Source organism: Phalangium opilio, unplaced genomic scaffold (assembly GCF_054372755.1).
Source record: "Phalangium opilio isolate 3A_F unplaced genomic scaffold, DU_Popi_V2 ptg000061l_1, whole genome shotgun sequence".
In the NCBI taxonomy this organism is placed as follows: Eukaryota; Metazoa; Arthropoda; class Arachnida; order Opiliones; family Phalangiidae; genus Phalangium; species Phalangium opilio.
The window spans coordinates 11,061,515-11,081,907 of record NW_028324178.1 but is presented as its reverse complement, the minus strand read 5'-3'; the positions used below and the strand labels follow the sequence as shown (position 1 = coordinate 11,081,907).

Sequence of the window (20,393 nt, the reverse complement as noted above, 5' to 3'; positions counted from 1 at the left end):
ATATGTCTGATACCAGTTGCCGCAAATACTTTAAACAAACAGTATTTATTGTTGCTGATGTTTTTAAATGCGCAATCAAATGGTCCTCTAGGAGAAAAATCATTAATTGCATGCCGAAATGTTTTAAAGGCTTTGAAAAAACTGTGGTGCTATTGGAATGTATCAAAATTACAATAGAAAGACCTGAATAGCTTAAATGTAAAATCTTGTCTCATAAAAAGGGTAACCATATGGTTAAAATTTGCTCCTGGCCCATTCGACAGAAACCCATTCAACAGAATCCCATTCGACCGAAATGTAGCCGAATTTGGCGGTAAATTCTTGCAGTAATTGGTCTAAAAAGCCTTTATCTTTCTATAAATATGTTTTAGCCAATTAATGTTTTTATATTTTGTACGTAAATATATGAAAAATATCATATTGCACTTATAACGTTTTGGGTACTAATTAAGGTAACCCCCCCCATTTCACTCAATTTAAAACACCCAATTCCCATTTACCCAAACCTCATTCAACCCAATTCCCAATTTTCCTATTCCAATTAGCCCAATATTGCATACCCAAAAAGACTCAGAGTAGAATTTGATAGTTTAATTTATTTTTTCATTCCATAAGGGATACACTACCTTGAAGTGTATAACCGCTCCAAAGAGGAAGATACGTCCTCATAACCAAACCAAACCTAACATAACAGTAATGTTTTGCAAATGCAAAAGGCATATTATTTGAGAAGTCAATGAAGCTAAACATATTTTGGAAATATATTATAATATATTACTAACCAAACCAAACCTAACCTAATATAACAGTAATGATTTGGAAAAGGCATATTATTTGAGAAGTCAATGAAGCTAAACATCAATACTTTGGAAAAAGCGTAACATTGTTAAATGATTTATAAAATATTACTAATCTAACTTAACCAAACCTATCCTAACATAACCCAACCTATCCTAACATAACCCAACCTATCCTAAAAAACCAAAATAAAATACCCCAGCTATAACATCCAATTTGAAACTCAACCTAACTATGCTATATTTCTCGTTGTAAAATCCTTAATACTGCTGAACTATAAATTCGCCTTCTTAATTCAGCACCTGCAAGGAAATTAAATTCGATTATTCAGAATTACACTTATAATTCGATTTTAATAATCTCACCTTCCTGATGGAGATTCGAACGAAGATTTTCTGCGTGACGATCCGACGCAGACCAAGGTGGGACACAGACCACTTCGAAATCAAATAAACTAATACACTAGCTTGGAACTTTCGGTTGAAGGGAATTTGTTCCAATGGGATTCGATTGAATGGGAAAATATTCCCTTTTAATAGAAAACCGTCATTGGGCTAGATTTTAAAATACTACCTAGAAATTTTCGGACGAATGGGATTCGTTCCAATGGTATTCGGTTGAATGGGTAGACTCCGTCGAGCTAGGGCTTGTATAGCCTTACAGCTCCAAACATATGTTAGATAATGTGAGAATTCAAATGCCCAAGGAGACCGTTAGCACAACTGCATGCTTGCTTGACATGAGTGTAAAATTTCAGATTATGGGAGACACGAACACCCAAATCCCGACACTCGTCAACACGTCGGATGTTAGAACCTCCAACATAGTAAGGTGTGGGTAATGCTAGGTCTGATTGAGAATTTTAAACTGTAAGGAGCAAGGATTTCTGACTGTTGAATTGGAGGTCATTGCGCGCCGACCAAGCTTCTAGTTGGTGTAGGTCTGATTGTAAACTCCGAACATCAGCATGCGATTTGATAACACGGAAGATTTTGAGATCGTCAGCAAACAGACATAAAGGAGAAGTTAGATGGGAGGGTAGATCATTAATATAAATTAGGAATAATAAGGAACCGACGACGATGCCCTGGGGAACGCCACTGGGCACAGGTAGGAGGTCACTTAGGGATTCACCAACGCGAACCGCTTGGGTTCGATGAAGGAGGTAGGATTGGACCCACCGGTGAATATTGTTTGATATGCCTAGAGTTTGCAACTTAGCCAAAAGGCGCGGGTGGGGAACCGAATCAAACGCCTTCGCGATGTCGAGATAAATGACATCTACCTGGTGACCCTCGTTGAACGTGTTTAACCAAGTAGAAAAGGCAGAAAGGAGATTCGACTCCACAGAGCGCCCACTGAAAAAGCTGTGTTAAAAGGTACTAGGTAAGGGGTTAAAAAACTGCATTAAAGGGGCGCGAATGCATTTCTCGAGAACCTTACATACAGTGGATGTTAAACTAATTGGACGATAGTTTGCTGCGTCACTTCTACTACCCTTGCCTTTATAGATCGGGGTGACAGACGCTACACGCCATTCCGAGGGTATGGTTCCGCAGGTTAGGGAAGCTGAAAAGAGGGTGAGAAGGGGCGCGGCAAGTGAAGCGGCGCAATTTTTAGGAGCCGGTTGGCTATACCATCAGGGCCTGAAGCACTATTAATGTCAAGTTGTTTTAGGATAAGCTTCAGGCCAATTAAATTGGGGAAGAAGTCTGGCATCTGAGTTGTGACATTATCGGGTAGGTCCGTTAGATCAGGGGGTTTCGAGTTAAAGTTTTTGGGTAATGTGATATTCTAACTTTCGCCATTGCCACATCGGAGTCAGTAGGTTCACCGTTAGGGAGACGAATTTTGAGCCGCGTCGGCAGTGTGCGAATCTGGCGATTTATGAAGCGGTAAAAAGCGCGAGGGTTAGTTTTAACTACAGAAAGTTTTCGCGTTTGAAAGTCAACACTAGCTCCCCGTAAAAGAGATTTGACCTGGCGGACTTGAAGTCCGTAGATGGGCTGTAATCGGTCAAGGGCGGTATGGTTACCAGTACAGATAGCATGGCGAAGATTTTTTCATAACCGTTCTTTTTTCCGAACGGCACGCTTAGCTGAACGCGAGATCCAAGGCCCTGGGGGCGGCGGGCCGAATGGTTGTACAGAGGGACAGTCTTAGAGACACAGGCGAAGAGGTAGTCTTTGAAGAAGGTCCATGCGTCTTCAATAGGGAGAGCGGCATGAGGGGACCAGCCTTTGGTAGCGAGGAGTAGGTTTAGCTGTTTGTAGTCAGCACGACTGAAGTCAAAGTCGTGTTTAAATTTTATGGCTGGAGGAGCAACGCTAGCTAAGGGGTACTCCGCACAGATTGTTACATGGTCACTGCCACCAACAGGGGGTAGTGACGTAAGGATCGGACACACATTGGCCTTGGTTAAGAATAAGTCAAGTATATTGTGGCACAACGAATTGCATTGGCCAAGGCGAGTGGGGAAAGTTACGTGTTAATGTTGAGCTGCAGAGTGGAGAAGATCGATGAATTCAGTGTGGGGGGAGGATCCTAACGTGGGAGTGACAGTAGTCCAAAAGATTCCTGGGATATAGAAGTCCCCAGTGACGATAAGTTCACTGCGACGGTCGGAGATGAATTTCACATCCTGAAAGAGTGTTATGGAGTCGGTTTGCGTAGTATTTGGTGGACGGTAAACGCAACCGAGTGTCAACCATGAGCAAGAGGTAGGGGGTTTAAGTTCGACCCATATCGCTTCAGAATATTGAGTGGGAAGGGGCAGGTCATGGTAAACAATATATATGAGGACACCGCCTCCCGGGCGACCAGAACGATCACGACGTATCAACGAATAACCGGGGAGATACTCTATGTTTTCCGAATAGTACAAGATGAGGGTAGTTTTAGGTAAAAAAATGTGATAAAATTGTGTGCCAAAAAATAAATCGAATTAAAACGTTGAAAATTAAGAAAAGTACGTTAGATATTTTGAAATTCAAACTAGCCGCGAAATACCGCCCAGCTTGTTTTTCGCGTAGTGACGTTACTCATGGCACTCATTCATTGGTTGTTTGTAATTGGAGAGTGTATAGAGCTCTAGACCATTGTATAGTAGCATATTTGAGAAGACCTTTGTATACATTATTCTGATTTGTCATTTTTATTATCCTTTGTTCCCTTAACTCTTGGTTACGTTGTAGAGTAAGGATGATAGCGATTTGTCAAAATTGTTACAGATAACGGCCAAAACAGCACATTTTTACGCTATTTTGGCAAAGGCCCTAATCTAAGCTTTAACATATTTTCATTTGAAATTAAACATAGTGTAACATGGCTGTCAGAATCACTGGAGCTTCCACTCCTTGGTTCTGGCAGGGCATATCTAGCCTCCATGTTACAAGCAACTCCCCCTTCCACAGTTGTAATATATAATTATTAAGAATTTTGTTATCAGTTCTTGTTATGATTTCTCCTAAGACGGAGCGAATATTGTACTAGTTCAGTTACCGGTTTATCCCTATATCAGTTAACTGAAATAAAATTGTTGTTGATTTTGGATAATTAAAGTAAGTTGTCTTTAATTCATTTTTATGGCCCTCGGGAGAATCTCCCTATTTAGTTAAATTCTATTGAGGGTTACATAAAAGGCGCCCGAACAGGGACTCGACTCGAAAGAGAATATACCTTAAGCCTTGGTCAGTCCCGTAGAAAACTGTTTATCATTGTCGGTATATCCACCCCCTTACGTGGAGTTAAGCCTTGGCTTCCACATTGATAAATGATTAAAGATTATTAAATTAAATCTTAACTAATCATGACAAATTTAAATAATAAATTAAAAATAAAATTATCTTTATATTTCTGTATTGAATTGAGATAACATACTTGTTTATTTTGTATAAACTTAACTGGTTTAACTATTTTGATTATTGTAAAACTTAACTTAAATAAATAATGGCCTACTCGGACAATAACACATGGAGGCCGTCTCGAATATCTGAGGATGAGGAGGATGATTCTACTTTACATAAAGGGGAAGATAATCCGAAGGAAGATCTGTTTGCCTCTGTGGGGGACGATGGCGACACGCTAGCACCGCCAGAAACAGATGATCCTTTGGAGGATTTTAACCGGATTCTTCGCTTTGAAGAAGAGAAGGATGAAGAAGATGCTGATACAAGTAAGAGGACGGCCGCCTCTTCAGTATTGGGATTTTCTCCCTATCAATTATTTCCTCATAAGAGCATTCCCGCTCCCCAGGAAAGTTCAACTCCCTCAAATTTCCCTCCTCAAACTGGGATTGATTCCCTTGTTCCTCCTAAATCAGCGTCCAAAAGTGTTAAGCCTAGCGTTCGTTTTGCTAACACCTTACCTAATCCTAGAGTTAAAACAACCGGAACTCACATGTCTCCATCTCGAAAAATCCCTCAATTAGGACAAGATACTATTAATGAGGAATTAAGATCCTTTATAATATCTTTACTCCAAACTTTGGCAGATAATTCCACCACACAGGCTAATGCCGTGGCCCAAAAAGTAACAATAAATAAAGCTATAGCTAGCTACTAGTTTGAATAAATTAGTTAGGGATCTACCCAGATTAATAAATAGAAGTACAATTCCTCAGACGGGAAAAGTCTCTATTGAACCGCCGGAAAGGTTAGCGTTTATGGGATCTTCTAGCGATAATGTCTCAGAGTTTTTAGCTGCTTTTGAGGAATATGCTAAATTTCACAAGCTATCAAATGAAGACAGGTTAGCGGCGTTGCCTCTCCTTCTACGAGGGCATGCTTTGTATTGGTACAGCGATGTAATCCGTCAGTATGACGATATTTGTAATGCAAACCCTGCCCATCCTCATTTAGCTTGGAAGACCTTTAAAATGCACTTTAAGGCTCAGTTTAGAGATTCTGAAGCTGATTCTAGGCTTAAAATAGAGATTTCCCATAGGAGTCAGAAAGATAAAGAATCTGTAGAGGATTTCTTCGGGGATGTAATGAACATAAATTTAGGGATGACTCATCCTCTTTCAGAAAAGGAGTTAGTTCCTATTATTAAAAGCAATTTGAAAGATGAACTAAGAACTCCTCTCCTTTTCTTGCAATTTAGTACAATGGAACAGTTAAGAAATTCCTGTAAAACAATTGAAAAGGATATCGAAGTTAGGAAAAAGAATGCTGAAAAAAGGGAAAAGAGGAGATCACCCCCTAAACCTAAGGTTACAGCTGAGTCCTCTGGCCCAGCTAATATGGGCTCCGCCCATAGTCAGTATTCCCCCGGGCATTGTCAAAGCCCTTGTAATCCTCCTACTTCTCCTCAATGGGAATATCCCTTAAAACCGTTAGACTCTAGAGCCAAAGCTAAGGTTAACAGCTCCAATAGAGGTCAAAGATCCTTTACTAGATATAATAATCAGAGACCAAAATCTCCTGGTCGTCAATTGGCCTTGTCCTACCCCTCTACACGTACTATCACATGTTATAATTGCCTAAAACCAGGTCATCTAGCACCCGACTGTCAAGAAAAAAAGGTTAGCAAGTCGGGGGAAGCCCAGACGGGAGAGGTCCCACGTGGTCCCTCTCCCGGTGCCCTGAGGATTGAATCCGTCAGGAAAGGTTCAGTTTATAAAAGGGTTACCATTCCCGTTACTTATGAACACGCGACAGTTCACGCTAAGTTAGATAGTGGGGCTGATGCCTCTTTTGTCAGTTTAGATCAATGGCAAAAGATTTGTAAATTTAGAAACTCTTCAGAATTACCTGAAGATGAACATTTAGATTGTGTAGTTTGGGGCGACGGCCGTTATACGTTTACCAAAGGTTCCCACGAATTTGACTTCTCTCTTAAAGATAATGGGAATGAAAACTATTTCAAATTTCAATTCTACATTGTTAATTCCCTCACTAGTGACTTTATATTGGGACAAGATTTCCTTGAGGAATATAGGGTCAAATTAGATTTTGAATCTTCACATTGTTTAGTGGGTAATTTGAAGATCCCTTTTTCAATTCCATCAGAAAATGATCCAGTAAACCAGGAGATATTAGATAACATCAGGGAAGCGGTTTCCGCAGCCCCTATTTCTAATGACCAACGTCATCAATTACAATCCCTTTTGTTAAAATTCCCTGAATTATTTTCGGATAAAGTTGGAAGAACAGGACTAGTCTTCCACGAGATTCATACGGGAAATAGTCCGCCCATAAAATCTCAACCTTATCGTGTAAATGATCAGAAGAAGAAAATAATAGAACAACATGTTAGGGAAATGTTAGATGACGGGATCATTAGACCCTCAGTATCTCCTTGGGCTTTGCCCGTTGTTTTAGTTGATCAAACAAAACGGGGTAAACCCTATAGATTTTGTATTGATTATAGAAAACTAAATCAGGTTACCATAAAGGACCCTTATCCCCTGCCTAATATAGAGGATATGCTAGCTAGAGTGGGAAGACCTAAATTTATCACTAGCCTTGACTTAGAATCCGGTATTTGCAAGTGGAAATGCACCCTAAAAGTAGACCAAAAACTGTTTTCGTGACTCATATGGGAAAATTCGAGTTTAACGTACTCCCATTTGGGCTTTGTAACGCCCCTTGCTCTTTCCAACGTTTAATCGACGAGAGTTTTAGAGACGCCGATTACTTTCAGTTAATTGACTATTTAGACGATTTAATCTCTCTTAGTGAGGAACTGAGGATTGTAATCAGCACTTGACGTGTTTGGAATATGTCCTAAATAGATTAAAGGAAGCGGGTCTCACCCTTCAGTTAAAAAATGTTGGTTTGCTCAAAAAGAAGGAGTTATTTTTGGTCACATAGTTAATGAAAAAGGACTGCATATAGATCCTTCAAAAATTGAAGCAATTAAGAAATTCCCACCGCCTAGAAATATCAAGGAAGTTCAGAGATTTTTAGGAATCGCAGAATGGCATAATAGGTTTATTAATCACTTCTCTCAAATTGTAGCCCCTATTAATAAACTAAAATGAAAAATCCTGAAATTTATTTGGGATACCAACAGCAGAGAGCGTTAGAAAGAATCAAAGAAGAAATTTGTAAGGCTCCGCCTTTACCTTCCTTTAGAAGGGATTCCCCGTGAATTTAAACTACAAATGCTAGTGATGAAGGGTTAGGTGCCCTTCTATCCCAACTTCAAGAAAATAGTAGCTTATGCTAGCACAGGACTAAAAGATGGAGAAACTAGGTACTCCACTAGCGACATAGAATGTTTAGCCATTTGTTGGGCAGTTAAAAAATTTAGACCATTAGATGGGCAGTTAAGAAATTTAGACCCTTTTTAGAAGGTCGGAAATTTACAGTTCTCACTTCTCACTGACCATCAAGCTTTACAGTGATTATTAAATATCAGGGAACCGAATTCTCGTTTAGTTAAATGGCAATGTACCTACAAACTTTTGATTAACCACAAGAAAGGAGTAGAGAATGAGACAGCTGACGCTTTATTGAGAGCCCCGATAGACGTCTTAGTTTTAAACCTTATTTTCTCCTTTCCTCCATCTACTAGTATTCAGGATACAACTAGTAGTAGTTTAAGTCGTCATACAAATAGAAGTACTACAACATCCTCTAGCGACACTGAGCAAGGTCAAGTACGTCCCGCAGATCCTAGAGCCTTGTTATTATTATTAGTGAGTAGGGGGGCTCACGCCCTTGCACCGATGCCAAAAGGCATATTGTGCACCCACGTGTTCAGGCCTTGAATAGACCCGTGGCCACAGCGTAGCGAACATTTCGCTCCACTGTAATAGAGGAGACCCGCGAGGGTTCCAAAGTGTGTGAATCAAAATATTCTAGTCTAAGCGAGGCGAAGCAGTCGCAATCGCAAAATACGTGAGCGGATGTTTCTTCCTTCTCCTGACACGACCTACAGAGAGGGTCGTCGGCAAAACCCATCAGATGGAGGTGCCTATTAAGCCGACAGTGCCCGGTCAGAAGACCGGTGGCCAGCCTAATATCCCATATGCTGAGCGAAATTAGGTCTCTAGCACGAGACCTGCAGGGACCATTGACTAACAGTTTTGTCTGTCTCTGGCCCTCCATGTTATGCCAGAGCTGGTTTTGTATGACAGTCAACCTGTCATGCAGACACCGTTTTACGTGCCTGTAGGGGATGGGGACGGCCGGCTCCGGCCCCAAGAGCTTGGCCTCCGCACCCCTTTTCGCAAATCTATCGGCTTGCTGATTGCCAAGATATCCGCTATGCCCTGGCACCCAGTACAACAGAACCCTGTTGCAGGATGCCAGTCGCGCTAGCAGATCAAGGCAGCTGCGCACCAGTTGAGAGGTAATCTGACACTGGTTCAGCGCGTTCAGGGCGGCCTGATTGTCAGAATAAATTCTCACAGTCCGTCCGGTATACCCTTTGTTAATACAGTAATCTGCGCAATAACAGATCGCGGCAATTTCCGCCTGGATCACACTAGCGAAGGTGCCCAGGCAAGCAGAAAAGCCGACCCTTGTAGTTTGGCAGTAAAAGCCGGCGCCAGCGCCGGAATCAGTCTTGGAACCATCGGTGAACCAAATAGTTTCACCCCCAGTGCCAAAAGGCAGCAGGTTAGTCCACTCTGCTCGACTGGGGAAGTGGATGCTGAATGGCTTAGTGAAATCAAAACTGGTAACGGTTTTGTCAGAGCACATCGTAAGCGACGGCTCAAGTGCGGCGTACTCCCGAAAGAGCTTCGTATGGCTGTAATCCCAAAGTCTTGGAACCCAGCAGCCACTAATGTTGAGCCTGTAGGCTCCCATGACAGCCTCCTCCTCAATGAAGAGATGAAGAGGAAGCATGTCAAGGAGCACCTCCAGGGAAGCAGTTGGGTTCGATCTCATGGCCCCCGTAACACCAATGCAGGCAAGCCTTTGAAGCTTGCGCAGGGCAGCCTGCACCGTCTTAAGCCGGACCCTTGTCCACCAGACAAGTGCCCCGTAAGATAGTATGGGTCTGATGATCCCAGTATAAAGCCAGTGTACAGCCTTGGGGTTGAGGCCCCAAGTCTGGCCGACAGAGCTCCTGGTCCTCCAGAAGAGCATCTTGGCCTTCTTAATACACCGATCAAGATGCGGCTTCCATGTGAGTCTGCAATCAAAGGTCACCCCCAGGTAGGAGGACTTTGTCAGGACCTGGCCAAAGAAAGAGATATCATTGAACAGATCCTTAGTATTCTTCCTCGTTAAAGGAACAAGGACAGTTTTATCAGGATTAACGGTGAGGTTAACCGCCTGACACCATTGCTCCACGCTAGAGAGAGCAGATCTCATAAGCGCGGTAACAGTATCCGGGAACTTCCCGGTAAAGACTATCGCTACATCGTCCGCATACCCGAAGCAGCAGCAGCCCCCAGCACCCTGGAGCCTCCCCAAGAGTTCGTCCACCACCAGGCACCACAACAGGGGGGAGAGCACTCCACCCTGAGGGCAACCCCTGCAGGTAGTCACCCCTAGAGAGTCCCCAAGGAGGGACGCCGACACCTCGCGGTCGGTAAGCATGGACATGGTCCAGCGGCCAAGAGTGTCGCTGATGCCAAATCTCTTAACAGCTTCAGTAAAAACCGAGCTAGAGACCTTGTCAAAGGCCCCCTCAATGTCGAGGAAGACGGCCAGTGAAATTTCCTGAAACTCGAATGCCCTATCCAGGCAATTCGTAAGGCCGTGAAGGTCCGTCTCAGTGGATTTGCCTTTTTGGTAAGCAAATTGTGAAAAAGAGAGAGGAGTTACCGAGAGTACCTCGTCTTTAATGTACCTGTCCACCAGCTTCTCCAGCATTTTGAGGAAGAAGGAGGTCAGGCATATGGGCCTAAATGCCTTCGCCTCGAGATAGGAAGCCTTCCCGGGCTTTGGAATGAAGATGACCCTAGAGCGTTTCCAGTCACGAGGTATGTGATCGAGAGCAATGCAGAGTCTGTAGATCCTGCATAGTGGAGAGGCGATGTGGTCTAAGCCCTCCTGCAAAAGCAGAGGGAAGACCCCATCGGGTCCCGGAGACTTGTAGGGCTCAAAACAGTTGATAGCCCACCGAAGCTTGGGAATCGTGACAACCAGTCTGGCTACAAGCCAGTCTTCCCTCTTAGCCCTGTGCAGGACAGGGTAGAGAGAGTCAGGGTTTGTTGGATTGATAAAAGTAGAGTCAGAAAAATGGACCTCCAGCATGTGCTTGAGAGTCTCAGCCCCAGACTTAGTGTACACACCGTCCCGCAGCTTAATAGCATTAAGTCGATGTGAGCTGTCGTGCGCTAGAATCTTCATGACCCTAGCCGTAGCAGGGACATTGGAGACTTGCTCACAGAAGGTCCGCCAGGAGTCCTTCTTAGCAGCTTTAATGGCCCTGTTGTAGGTGTTAAGGGACTGCCTGTATCCAGCCCAGTCTCCCGTGCGCTTGGCTTTGTTAAAGAGCCTGTGCGTATGTTGTAACCATGAAATTATTTGATTAATTGATTCAGTTTGTAAGGACAGAGGGCACCACCTTACCTTACCACTATAAATAGCGAGGCCCTGCCGGTAATAAGGGGGAGTCACTCACTAGCTACGGGGCAGAACTATCATGTATAACTATATGTTTTAACCATGACGATAAGGAAATAATAAATGTTATGTTTTAAGTAAAAAAACTCGAATTCTCATTTACACAACTCCGCTAATCTAATCAGTTTATAAGCCCCGCGCGGGGAACCCAACAATTGGCGACGGAGGCGAGATACTCGACACCGAAATTTCTACAGAAATTATTTCGGAAGAGACCTCGCGTTCAACAAGACGGACGACGCTCATAAAGGGAATTCACAAAAATAGACCTCGACGACCACTTTAGACAACAACACTTCCAACATGGCGGCAAATGGAATCATAGGAAAACTAAAAAACATTTTCGACAACCATACGGAATCCTGGGAACAATACGCAGAACGACTCAACGCCTACTTTACTTCAAAGCCAATAAAATCGAAGACGCGGACACCAAAAAAGCGGTACTTCAAACAATCCTAAACCCCGAGACCTACACGCTTCTCCGTAACCGAATCCGCCCGGACACCATCGCCGAGAAAACGTACTCCGACCTAGTCACGGTCCTCAACAGTTATTTCAACCCAATTCCACTTCGGTGTATCGCCCGCCTCCGCTTTCATCGACGAAACCGCCAGCAAGGTGAATCAGTAGAAGCCTTTATCGCAGCCCTCCAAAATCTCTCTGAACACTGTCAGTTCAACGATAGAAACGACATGATTGTTGACAAGATCATTTTCGGGATAAACGACGACAACATGCAGCAAAAACTCATTGCTGAAGAAGAAGAGAAGAAGACTTTATCCTTGGCAAGGGCCACAGCCATCCTCGTCGGCATGGAAAACGCCAAGCGCAGCTTGGGAGAGATGAAAGACGAAGACACCGCCGAGAGGATAGCACATGTCTCTGGGCCACATCGCAAGTCAAGTAACTATGATACGTATAACTCGTATAACTCGCAGAAATCATACTCAGGACGCCGATATAACTATTTTCGAGATCATGCTCAAAGGGAGGATAGACCCGTCCCGGATTACAGCGCCTGTTTACGGTGCAAAAACAATGCCCACAAGGGTCCTGAGTGCCCTTACAGAAGCGCTACCTGCGCGAAGTGCCAACGAAAAGGCCATCTAGCCAGAGCCTGCCTGAACCCACCACGGCAGGGAGAAACCAGACCGGGCACATCAAGACATCACCCACAGACCTCCAACTATATAGGCGCAAATCATCACGAAGATCAATACGAAACAGCAACCCTCGCGGAATACGATACCGATATTTACCATATCAGCGTGGCCAAACCACATAACGACTCTCACAACCTCCGAAGGATACACGCTATCGAAAGATCCACAACGCTTAACGATGATGTCCCTCCACCTGAAATCGCCCAGCTGTTAGTCAACGGCAGACCCATCACATTCCAATTAGACAGCGGGTCAGGTTATACGATAATGTCATCACAATATTATGAACTCCTCGGAAAACAGAGCGATCTACACCCTTTTCCACGAACACTCGAATCGTACACGGGAGAGGTGATTCAGGTCCTGGGCCAAACAAATGTTCACGTCGCATTCGGAAGTCACCAGGCCACATTACCCATCATTGTCGTTCATGGCAACAAACCGAACCTTTGTGGCCGCAATTGGTTGTACTCGACATTAAGAATCTTACCATTGTTCGCAACACGGGCCCAAGCAATCTTACTATCGTTCGCAACACAGACCCACAGTGTTCAAGACGCCGATCCTGCCGTAAATGACCTTCTGAAGACGCATTCAGATCTTTTCACGCCGGGACTTGGCAAGCTAAAAGCAATACAAGCACATATCAATATGAAGGAAAACCCCACACCGAAGAATTGTAAAGCAAGATCGGTCCCGTACGCACGGAAAGACGCGGTGGAAGAGGAGCTTCGCCGCTTAGAAAAAGAGGGAATTATCGAGAAAGTCAATTACTCCGAGTATGCTTCTCCGATAGTAGCGGTACAAAAACCCAACGGGAGCATCCGAACCTGTGCTGACTTCAAATCAACTATCAACTCACAATTACACATAGACCAATACCCCATGCCTAAGGCGGAAGAAATTTTCGCCAAAATGAACGGATGCAAATATTTTTCGAAACTGGATCTACGCGAAGCCTACAACCAGGTCGAGTTAGACGAAGAATCCAAGAAGTATACCACCATAAATACAACACTTGGCCTTTTCCGGTTCAATCGCCTTCCCTTCGGAATTGCATCCGCATCCGCAATATTTCAGCGGGTCATGGAGATGGTTTTAAGCAAAATCGAAAGGGTGACACCATTCCAGGACGACATACTCGTGGGTGGCCGGAACGTAGAAGACCATATGAGTAGACTCAATGCCGTCCTTCAGACCTTGAAAGACCATGTATTAAAACTAAGACGTGAGAAATGCAAGTTTTTCCAAACAAGAATTGACTTTTTGGGTCACACCTTGGACGTACATGGTCTTCACCCTCAAGAGTGCAAGATGACGGCGATATTGGAGGCTCCGGAACCGAAAGACGCGGACACTCTACGATCCTTCTTGGGTCTCCTCAATTACTATTCCCCGTTTCTTGCCAAACAACGCAACTCGAATAGCGCCTCTCTATAACCTTCTTACGAAAACCGCCATATGGCAGTGGAACTCGCCGCAGCAAGAAGCTTTCATGCCAGCTAAACAAGCTCTGATATCATCAAACCTACTAGTCCATTACGACGCCACCAAGCCGATATCTCTCGCATGCGACGCGTCGCCAGTGGGAGTCGGGGCTGTAATATCTCACAACATCGAGGGAACAGAGAAACCAATCGCCTTCGCATCGCGCAGCCTAACCCCGACGGAAAAGAACTATTCCCAGTTGTAGAGAGAAGGGCTGGCAATCATTTTCGCGGTCAAAAAGTTTAAAGACTACCTATATGGCACCAAGTTCATCCTGTTTACGGATCATCAACCCTTAGTCACCTTATTGGCAGCTGATAAACCTATTCCCCCGATGGCAGCCGCACGCATCCAACGTTGGTCACTCACCTTAGCCGCCTTTTCCTACGAAATCAAATTTCGAAAAGGATCTCTCAACGCTAATGCCGATGCCCTCAGTAGACTACCACAACCGGTCAACACCACCCAGACTCCCGCACCCGCGGAATACGTCTTCGCACTACGGAACATCACCAATAAGGGACCCCTCAACATAAGACAATTGGAGGAGGCGACGGGAACAGACAAGACCCTTCATCAACTGAAAAAGGCAATGACTCAGGGATGGCGTCCATCTGAGATTCATCCAAACTTAACGGTATACTACCGACGAAGGAACGAACTTTCCAGTCTACACGGCATTCTAATGATGGGCAACCGCGTAATCATTCCGGGAGACAAGCGCCACGTCATGCTAGAAGAACTCCACAGTTCTCACCAGGGAACCGCGAAAATGAAGGCAATTGCCAGGTCAAGTTTCTGGTGGCCTAATATCGACCAGGATATTGCAACCTTATCGCAGACATGTAGGATATGTCGTGAACACGCAACCACGCCGGCAAGGTCATACCATCCGTGGCCACAAACAAATTCGCCGTGGATAAGAGTACACGCTGACTTCGCTGGTCCGGTTGAAGGAGTCTACCTTCTAGTGGTAGTGGACAGCCATAGTAAATGGCTAGAAGTATCCATCACCAGGAATCAGTCAACCCACGCGGTTATCACTTTCCTATGTAGGGAATCACCATGAGCGATGGGATGAAACCCTGGACCTTCTTCAATTTGCCATTAATTCAGCACCCCATAAAACCACAAGCAGATCCCCTTTCTTTTTGAATTTAGGACGAGAGCCACGTCTCCCTTGGGATTTGGATATTGAAGAACCCATTCGGGTCCCTGATGACCTCGACCCCACTGAAACTTTAAAAGTTCTTAAGGAACAAATAGAATTCAGTAATGAATTATCGAAATTAGCTTAAGCTCATCAAAAGAAACACTATGACCTCCGTCATGAGCCTCTAGAATTTGAGCTAGGAACATTAGTAATGGATGGAAAGCCATCCCTAATCAAGTACAACGGGTAAAATTATGAGAAAACTCAGTCCTAAATGTGCAGGTCCCTTTAAAATAGTTGCCAAACATTCTCAAATTAAAAATGAATATATTTATTAAACAATGAATTTGTTACAAAATGAATTTAGCATTCTCTTTTTAAATATATTTGTACTCTTTTGAAATATAATACTGACTAAATTTTAATTTTTAAACTTTGGAATTATTCAAAAACAATGAATTTACTACAAAATGAATTTAGCATTCTCTTTTTAAATATATTTGTAATCTTTTAAAACATTACACTGACTAAATTTTACTTTTCAAACTTTGGAATTATTTCCGAACTACTATCAGAGTCTGAATTTTCACTCTCACTTTTATTTCCGATGAAATAACTTTCATTTTCTTCGTCCTCTTTGAGATTATCGTCTATATACAAGGAATAAAATTAGGAAATTATATTTAGGGAACTAAAAATTTCACCTTTGCCATACACTCCGCAAACTCGAGGCGAAAAGTAACTAGAAGTAACTGGGTTACTTTCTCTGTTACTCTCCGTAATGTGGAATTAACAAGTAACTTGAAAGTAGCTGGGTTACTTTCTCTGTTACTCTTCGTAAAGTGGAAGTGATAAGTAGCTTGAATGTATCGTCAAAATAAATTTGTAACATTCTTCAATTAAAAATGAATATATTTATTAAACAATGCATTTGTTACAAAATGAATTTAGTAATATTTTTTATACACTTTTTAAATAGTGATATTTGTATTTTTTTAAAATATTGCACTGACTAAATTTTACTTTTTAAATTTTGGAATTATTTCCGAACTACTATCAGAGTCTGAATTTTCACTCTCACTTTCTTTACCGATTTACTTTCATTTTCTTCGTTTTTCTTTGAGATTATCGTCTATATACAAGGAATCAAATTAGGAAATTATATTTAGGAACTAATAATCTCACCCTTACCATTAGACTCTTCGATTGCAACTGACTCCTTCTCACTAAAATCGTCTTCCTCCTCTTCTCCTTTTCTATCCTTCTCCTATTTTTCCTTTTCTTCTTTGTCTCTTAAGTTTAGTAGTTTACCCTCTTTGGTATTGTGCCTTTTCTGCTTTTCTACCATTTTTTTTACCTCTTGCACCTTTTTTCTTTTGTCCTCTTCAAAATTTTTAATTTCTTCCTCTTGTAACTTCTTTCTTTTGTCCTCTTGAATTTTTCGTATTTTCTCCTCCTCTTTCTTTTGTTCGACTTAAGCTTTGACTTTTCAATTACATGATCATTTGGAATTTCATTTTTTCTTTTTTGGAGATTTCGGTTGAAGGTGTGGCTTTTCTTTTTTCTAGTGTGGTCGAGCAACTCGATTCTCCCAAACCTTCTTCTTTAAAAATATGTACTCGTTAGCGTTTCTTTAAATAATAGTAAGTAAATCCCCAACCTTCGAAATTTCTTCCAGGAGTAGCTGGAATCAAAGAATCCTCACTTTCATTTTCTAGAAGAATAAATATAATTAAAAGAATATAAAGATTAAGAGTATATGTATCCTCTAAACGCGTTCGTGTAGGTACATTCCACAGGGCATTAGACCAAAGTTACACGCGTGTTGCCATCACCTAAAGGCCCACATGTATCATTTAACATTGCATTGGTCCAATGCATTTTCGAATATCTAACTAACCTGAATCAATAAAAAGTCCTTGATTTACATCAATTCTTTTTAAGGTTTGGCAAAAATCTTCGTCGCCGAAATGAACTTTTATTCTGCCCAAAATGTCCAATACTTTCTGAAAGTCAGGAGTCATGGACTCTTTCACCAGAGCCCCCAACCTCTCGTTCTCTTCTTCTTCATTAACTCTTTGCTTTAAACGGTTGATTTTCTTTAGATTCGATTCAATTTGATCCTCAATCATTTTAACTTCGTTTAAATATTTCCTTTTGTTTGCTTCTAAAAAGGCGTTTTCATTTTCCAATGCATCAATTATGCTTGGAAGTTGGGAATAGGGCCGTCTACATTTAGCTCAGGCATTTTCAAGATTCCCCCTATTTGCATAAAATTATTATTAACGCGATGAGATTTACCTGCGCTCGCAATGGCGCTGAAACCTGCTGTCGAAGCTGAAAGATCAATATCATTTGATGGTTTCTTCTCGACGTTTCAACATTCGTAAAAAACCTCATTGAATAAGGCCCATCTTTCAGCTTCGGCTTTCATTTTCAACTTTCAGCGAAACCGGAAATTAATAAAGCAAATCTAACCTTGGACGCCAAAACGCGGTTCCAAATGAGTTGAATCTCCGCAATTCGGGTACATTTTTAAATTCTCTTTATGGCAGACACAAGGGCTTCGTCCATAATGCCTCTTTTTTGCAGGTGTTTTCGTAGCATCTCACCACGCTTTCGGGTAAAAGATCAGGAAGATCAACCCGAATCCCTTGATCGCTTGTAACGGAAAAGATTGAATGTCCGTTCCGTTGACAAGGGCGTTCAAATCCTTTAACTTAAATTAGAAGGTATAGCAAGCGGTTAATCAAAACTTTTGATTTTATTCACATAAACTAAATAAAAAATTTAACATAACTGAAGAGACTGAACCATGAGGTTCAGTAAATTATAACGAATACATTTAACCGGGTGTAAATGAGAACTGCCTTATACAATAGAAAATTTCTCTTTATATATAATTCCATTTGGATGCTAACTCCTATCCGCAAAAGGGGGAAGGGTGGCAACCGGAACGATCTAGGATGTTTGGGGTTGATGTAGTTACGCGACGGCAGTGGACTGAGCATTAAGCTGGATTTCTACTCGGCAGAAAATTACGACGGAAACACGGTGTAACTGGTTTCGACGGAAATATTTTACGTCGGGCTCGACAGAATTGCCGCTCGGTTCGTTTCGGTCGGACTTAAAACCTGTTCTATTTTTACTGTCATAGTCGACTTAAAAAACATCGTTCAGCCAATGAGAAATCGAGATTTCTAATACGTCAGAGAGTCGCGCGCAACAGCAAATTCCCCAGTTTGGTGGATTTTCTGGGTGCCATTTTATTTTTGGGCCTCGGCCACGATAAACCTCGCTAATAGCTATTCGCTTTCGCACTTTCTGAAAAACTATGCCCCCTCGTAAAGGCAGCAAAGCTGCTACGGAATCAAAAAAAAGATAAAAAGTAGATAAAGAAATGTTTATAGTAGAAGTTAGAAAATACTCTTATTTATATGACTTAAGTCATAAAGACTACAAAGATACGTTATTGAAGGAGGATAGATGGGCCTCAATTGGAGCCCTTTTCCATATTAATGGTACGTTCTCTTTACATATTTTAAATTTCTTTGGTCTAAATGTATTGCTATATATTACAGGTGTTGAGGCATACAACACTTGGAAAGCCATAAGAGACCGCTACACTAAAGAGAAGAAAACCATTTGCGACAGCAAACGAAGCGGAGCTGGAGCGGATGAAGTTGTCTGTCCCAAATGGACTTTATTTAAAACGCTGGATGCCTTTTTAAAGACAACTATCAAACCCAGGGAGTAAGCCCTAGGCCTATAAGTTTATAACACATTATTTTAACCAATCTGCTTGCGAATAATTTGAAATTAATTATAAAGAACCTCAAGTAACATGGAACTACCAGAGTCGCAGACTAGCATTTTGGAAAGCTCTACCCTGGATGAGGAAAGTGCTAATACTGCAACAATAATATTTGAAAACATGATGAATCCTTCATCAGTTGTATTGTAAAGTTTTTGAAGTTGCAGTAGGACAAAGTATAATTATGCCTAATTATATTATTTTGTTATTGTTAGAAATAATTTGTCAGATGATAATGAAGACAGTGGGTCTCAAACAAAAACAGACACTTCTGAAGCCTCCCATTCTGCCAAACCAGGGTCTTCGCGTGATGGAATGACTGAAAACAATCCTGGGCCTTCGAGGAAACGAAAGAAAAGTGATATTTTAGACAACAAGTTTGAAAAAATGATGGATATCTCAGAGAAGACCCTGTTAACGCAGATAGCGTCAATAAAAAATAATGACAAGGACGAAATATATCATTATTTTACAAGTTTAATGGGACGATTTAGAAAATTGGATGCCAGAAATCAAATTGAAGCGCGTCATAAAATTGAAAATATTTTTTATGAATTGGAAAAACAATAAAAAACTTTCATTTTGAACCTCTTGTTACTCTATCCATTTGCCATGAAACTTGGCCTTCATTACAAAAATAACTAGCTAATGTGTCTCTCATTCTACCAACACTAACTGAGTGACGATTATTACGATAAAGATTTCCACAAGGTATGATAGCATTTTCAGGTCCTACTTCTTTCCGCCAAAGTCCATCCAAAACCATTCCATCATTTCCCTCTCGATCAACATAATTTGAGGATGGTAAATACAGTTTCTCCTCATCTCTTTTAAAAGCTTCTTTCGTAATTATAAAATTATGGAGGCACACAGTCGCTTTGATAATATTGTCAATGTTCTCAGGCTTCCCTTGAATTGTTTTATGAAATATTCGCCACCGAGCAACATATATCCCGAAAGTATTTTCAATAACTCGGCGACCTCGGCATAATCGATAATTAAAAATCCTTTGAGATAATGTTAATCCTCTTCTTGGGTAGGGTCTCATTATATGTTTGTTTAAGGGGAAAGCTTCGTCAGCTGCGATGTAATATTGAAAACCTTGGATTGAATTTGGAAGATACGATGGATCAGGAAGAGACAATAATCCTTCGTTAAGCTTCCTTCCAAACTTTGATCGGGAAAATACCCCGCCATCGCTTTGGCTTCCGAACGCTCCAACATCTACCATTGTAAATTTATATTCAGCATCACAAAGTGCCAAAAGTATGATACTAAAATATCCCTTGTAGTTGTAGAATCGCGAACCACTTTTAGCTGGGCATCGTATGTTTATGTGTTTCCCGTCCAGGGCTCCGATACAATGAGGGAGGTTCCAAGCTCTCTGGAATTCTTTACTTATCGCGAGCCATTCTTTAGCTGTGGTTGGTAGTCTTAGATAA

The 20,393-nt window shown here is 41.9% G+C and overlaps 2 protein-coding genes across 2 annotated transcripts; one reads left to right on the top strand and one right to left on the bottom strand.

Annotated features, from left to right (window-relative positions):
- Window positions 1-234: 234 nt before the first annotated feature.
- Window positions 235-2,606, bottom strand: LOC149665119 (uncharacterized). Its single transcript, XM_089842083.1, has 7 exons — window positions 2,598-2,606; window positions 2,436-2,517; window positions 2,246-2,367; window positions 2,084-2,165; window positions 1,690-2,001; window positions 1,574-1,647; window positions 235-354 (listed from the first exon to the last, which is right to left on the bottom strand). Exons 1-7 carry the CDS (start codon window positions 2,604-2,606, stop codon window positions 235-237), a joined length of 801 nt encoding a protein of 266 aa, XP_089698209.1.
- Window positions 2,607-7,779: 5,173 nt separating this feature from the next.
- On the top strand, window positions 7,780-13,936 carry LOC149665118 (uncharacterized). Its single transcript, XM_089842082.1, has 2 exons — window positions 7,780-7,849; window positions 11,598-13,936. Exons 1-2 carry the CDS (start codon window positions 7,780-7,782, stop codon window positions 13,934-13,936), a joined length of 2,409 nt encoding a protein of 802 aa, XP_089698208.1.
- The last annotated feature ends 6,457 nt before the right edge of the window (window positions 13,937-20,393 follow it).

Excerpts from the sequence above, each read along its gene's own strand:
- LOC149665118 (XM_089842082.1), top strand. The coding sequence starts at position 7,780 with ATGAAAAATCCTGAAATTTATTTGGGATACCAACAGCAGAGAGCGTTA. Across the intron at positions 7,850-11,597 it reads AAGAATCAAAGAAGAAATTT|ACCTCGACGACCACTTTAGA; the intron begins GTAAGGCTCCGC and ends TCACAAAAATAG.
- LOC149665119 (XM_089842083.1), bottom strand. Across the intron at positions 2,002-2,083 it reads CGTTCAACGAGGGTCACCAG|GCATATCAAACAATATTCAC; the intron begins GTAGATGTCATT and ends TGCAAACTCTAG. Across the intron at positions 355-1,573 it reads ACGAGTGTCGGGATTTGGGT|AAAGATAAAGGCTTTTTAGA; the intron begins GTTCGTGTCTCC and ends ACATATTTATAG.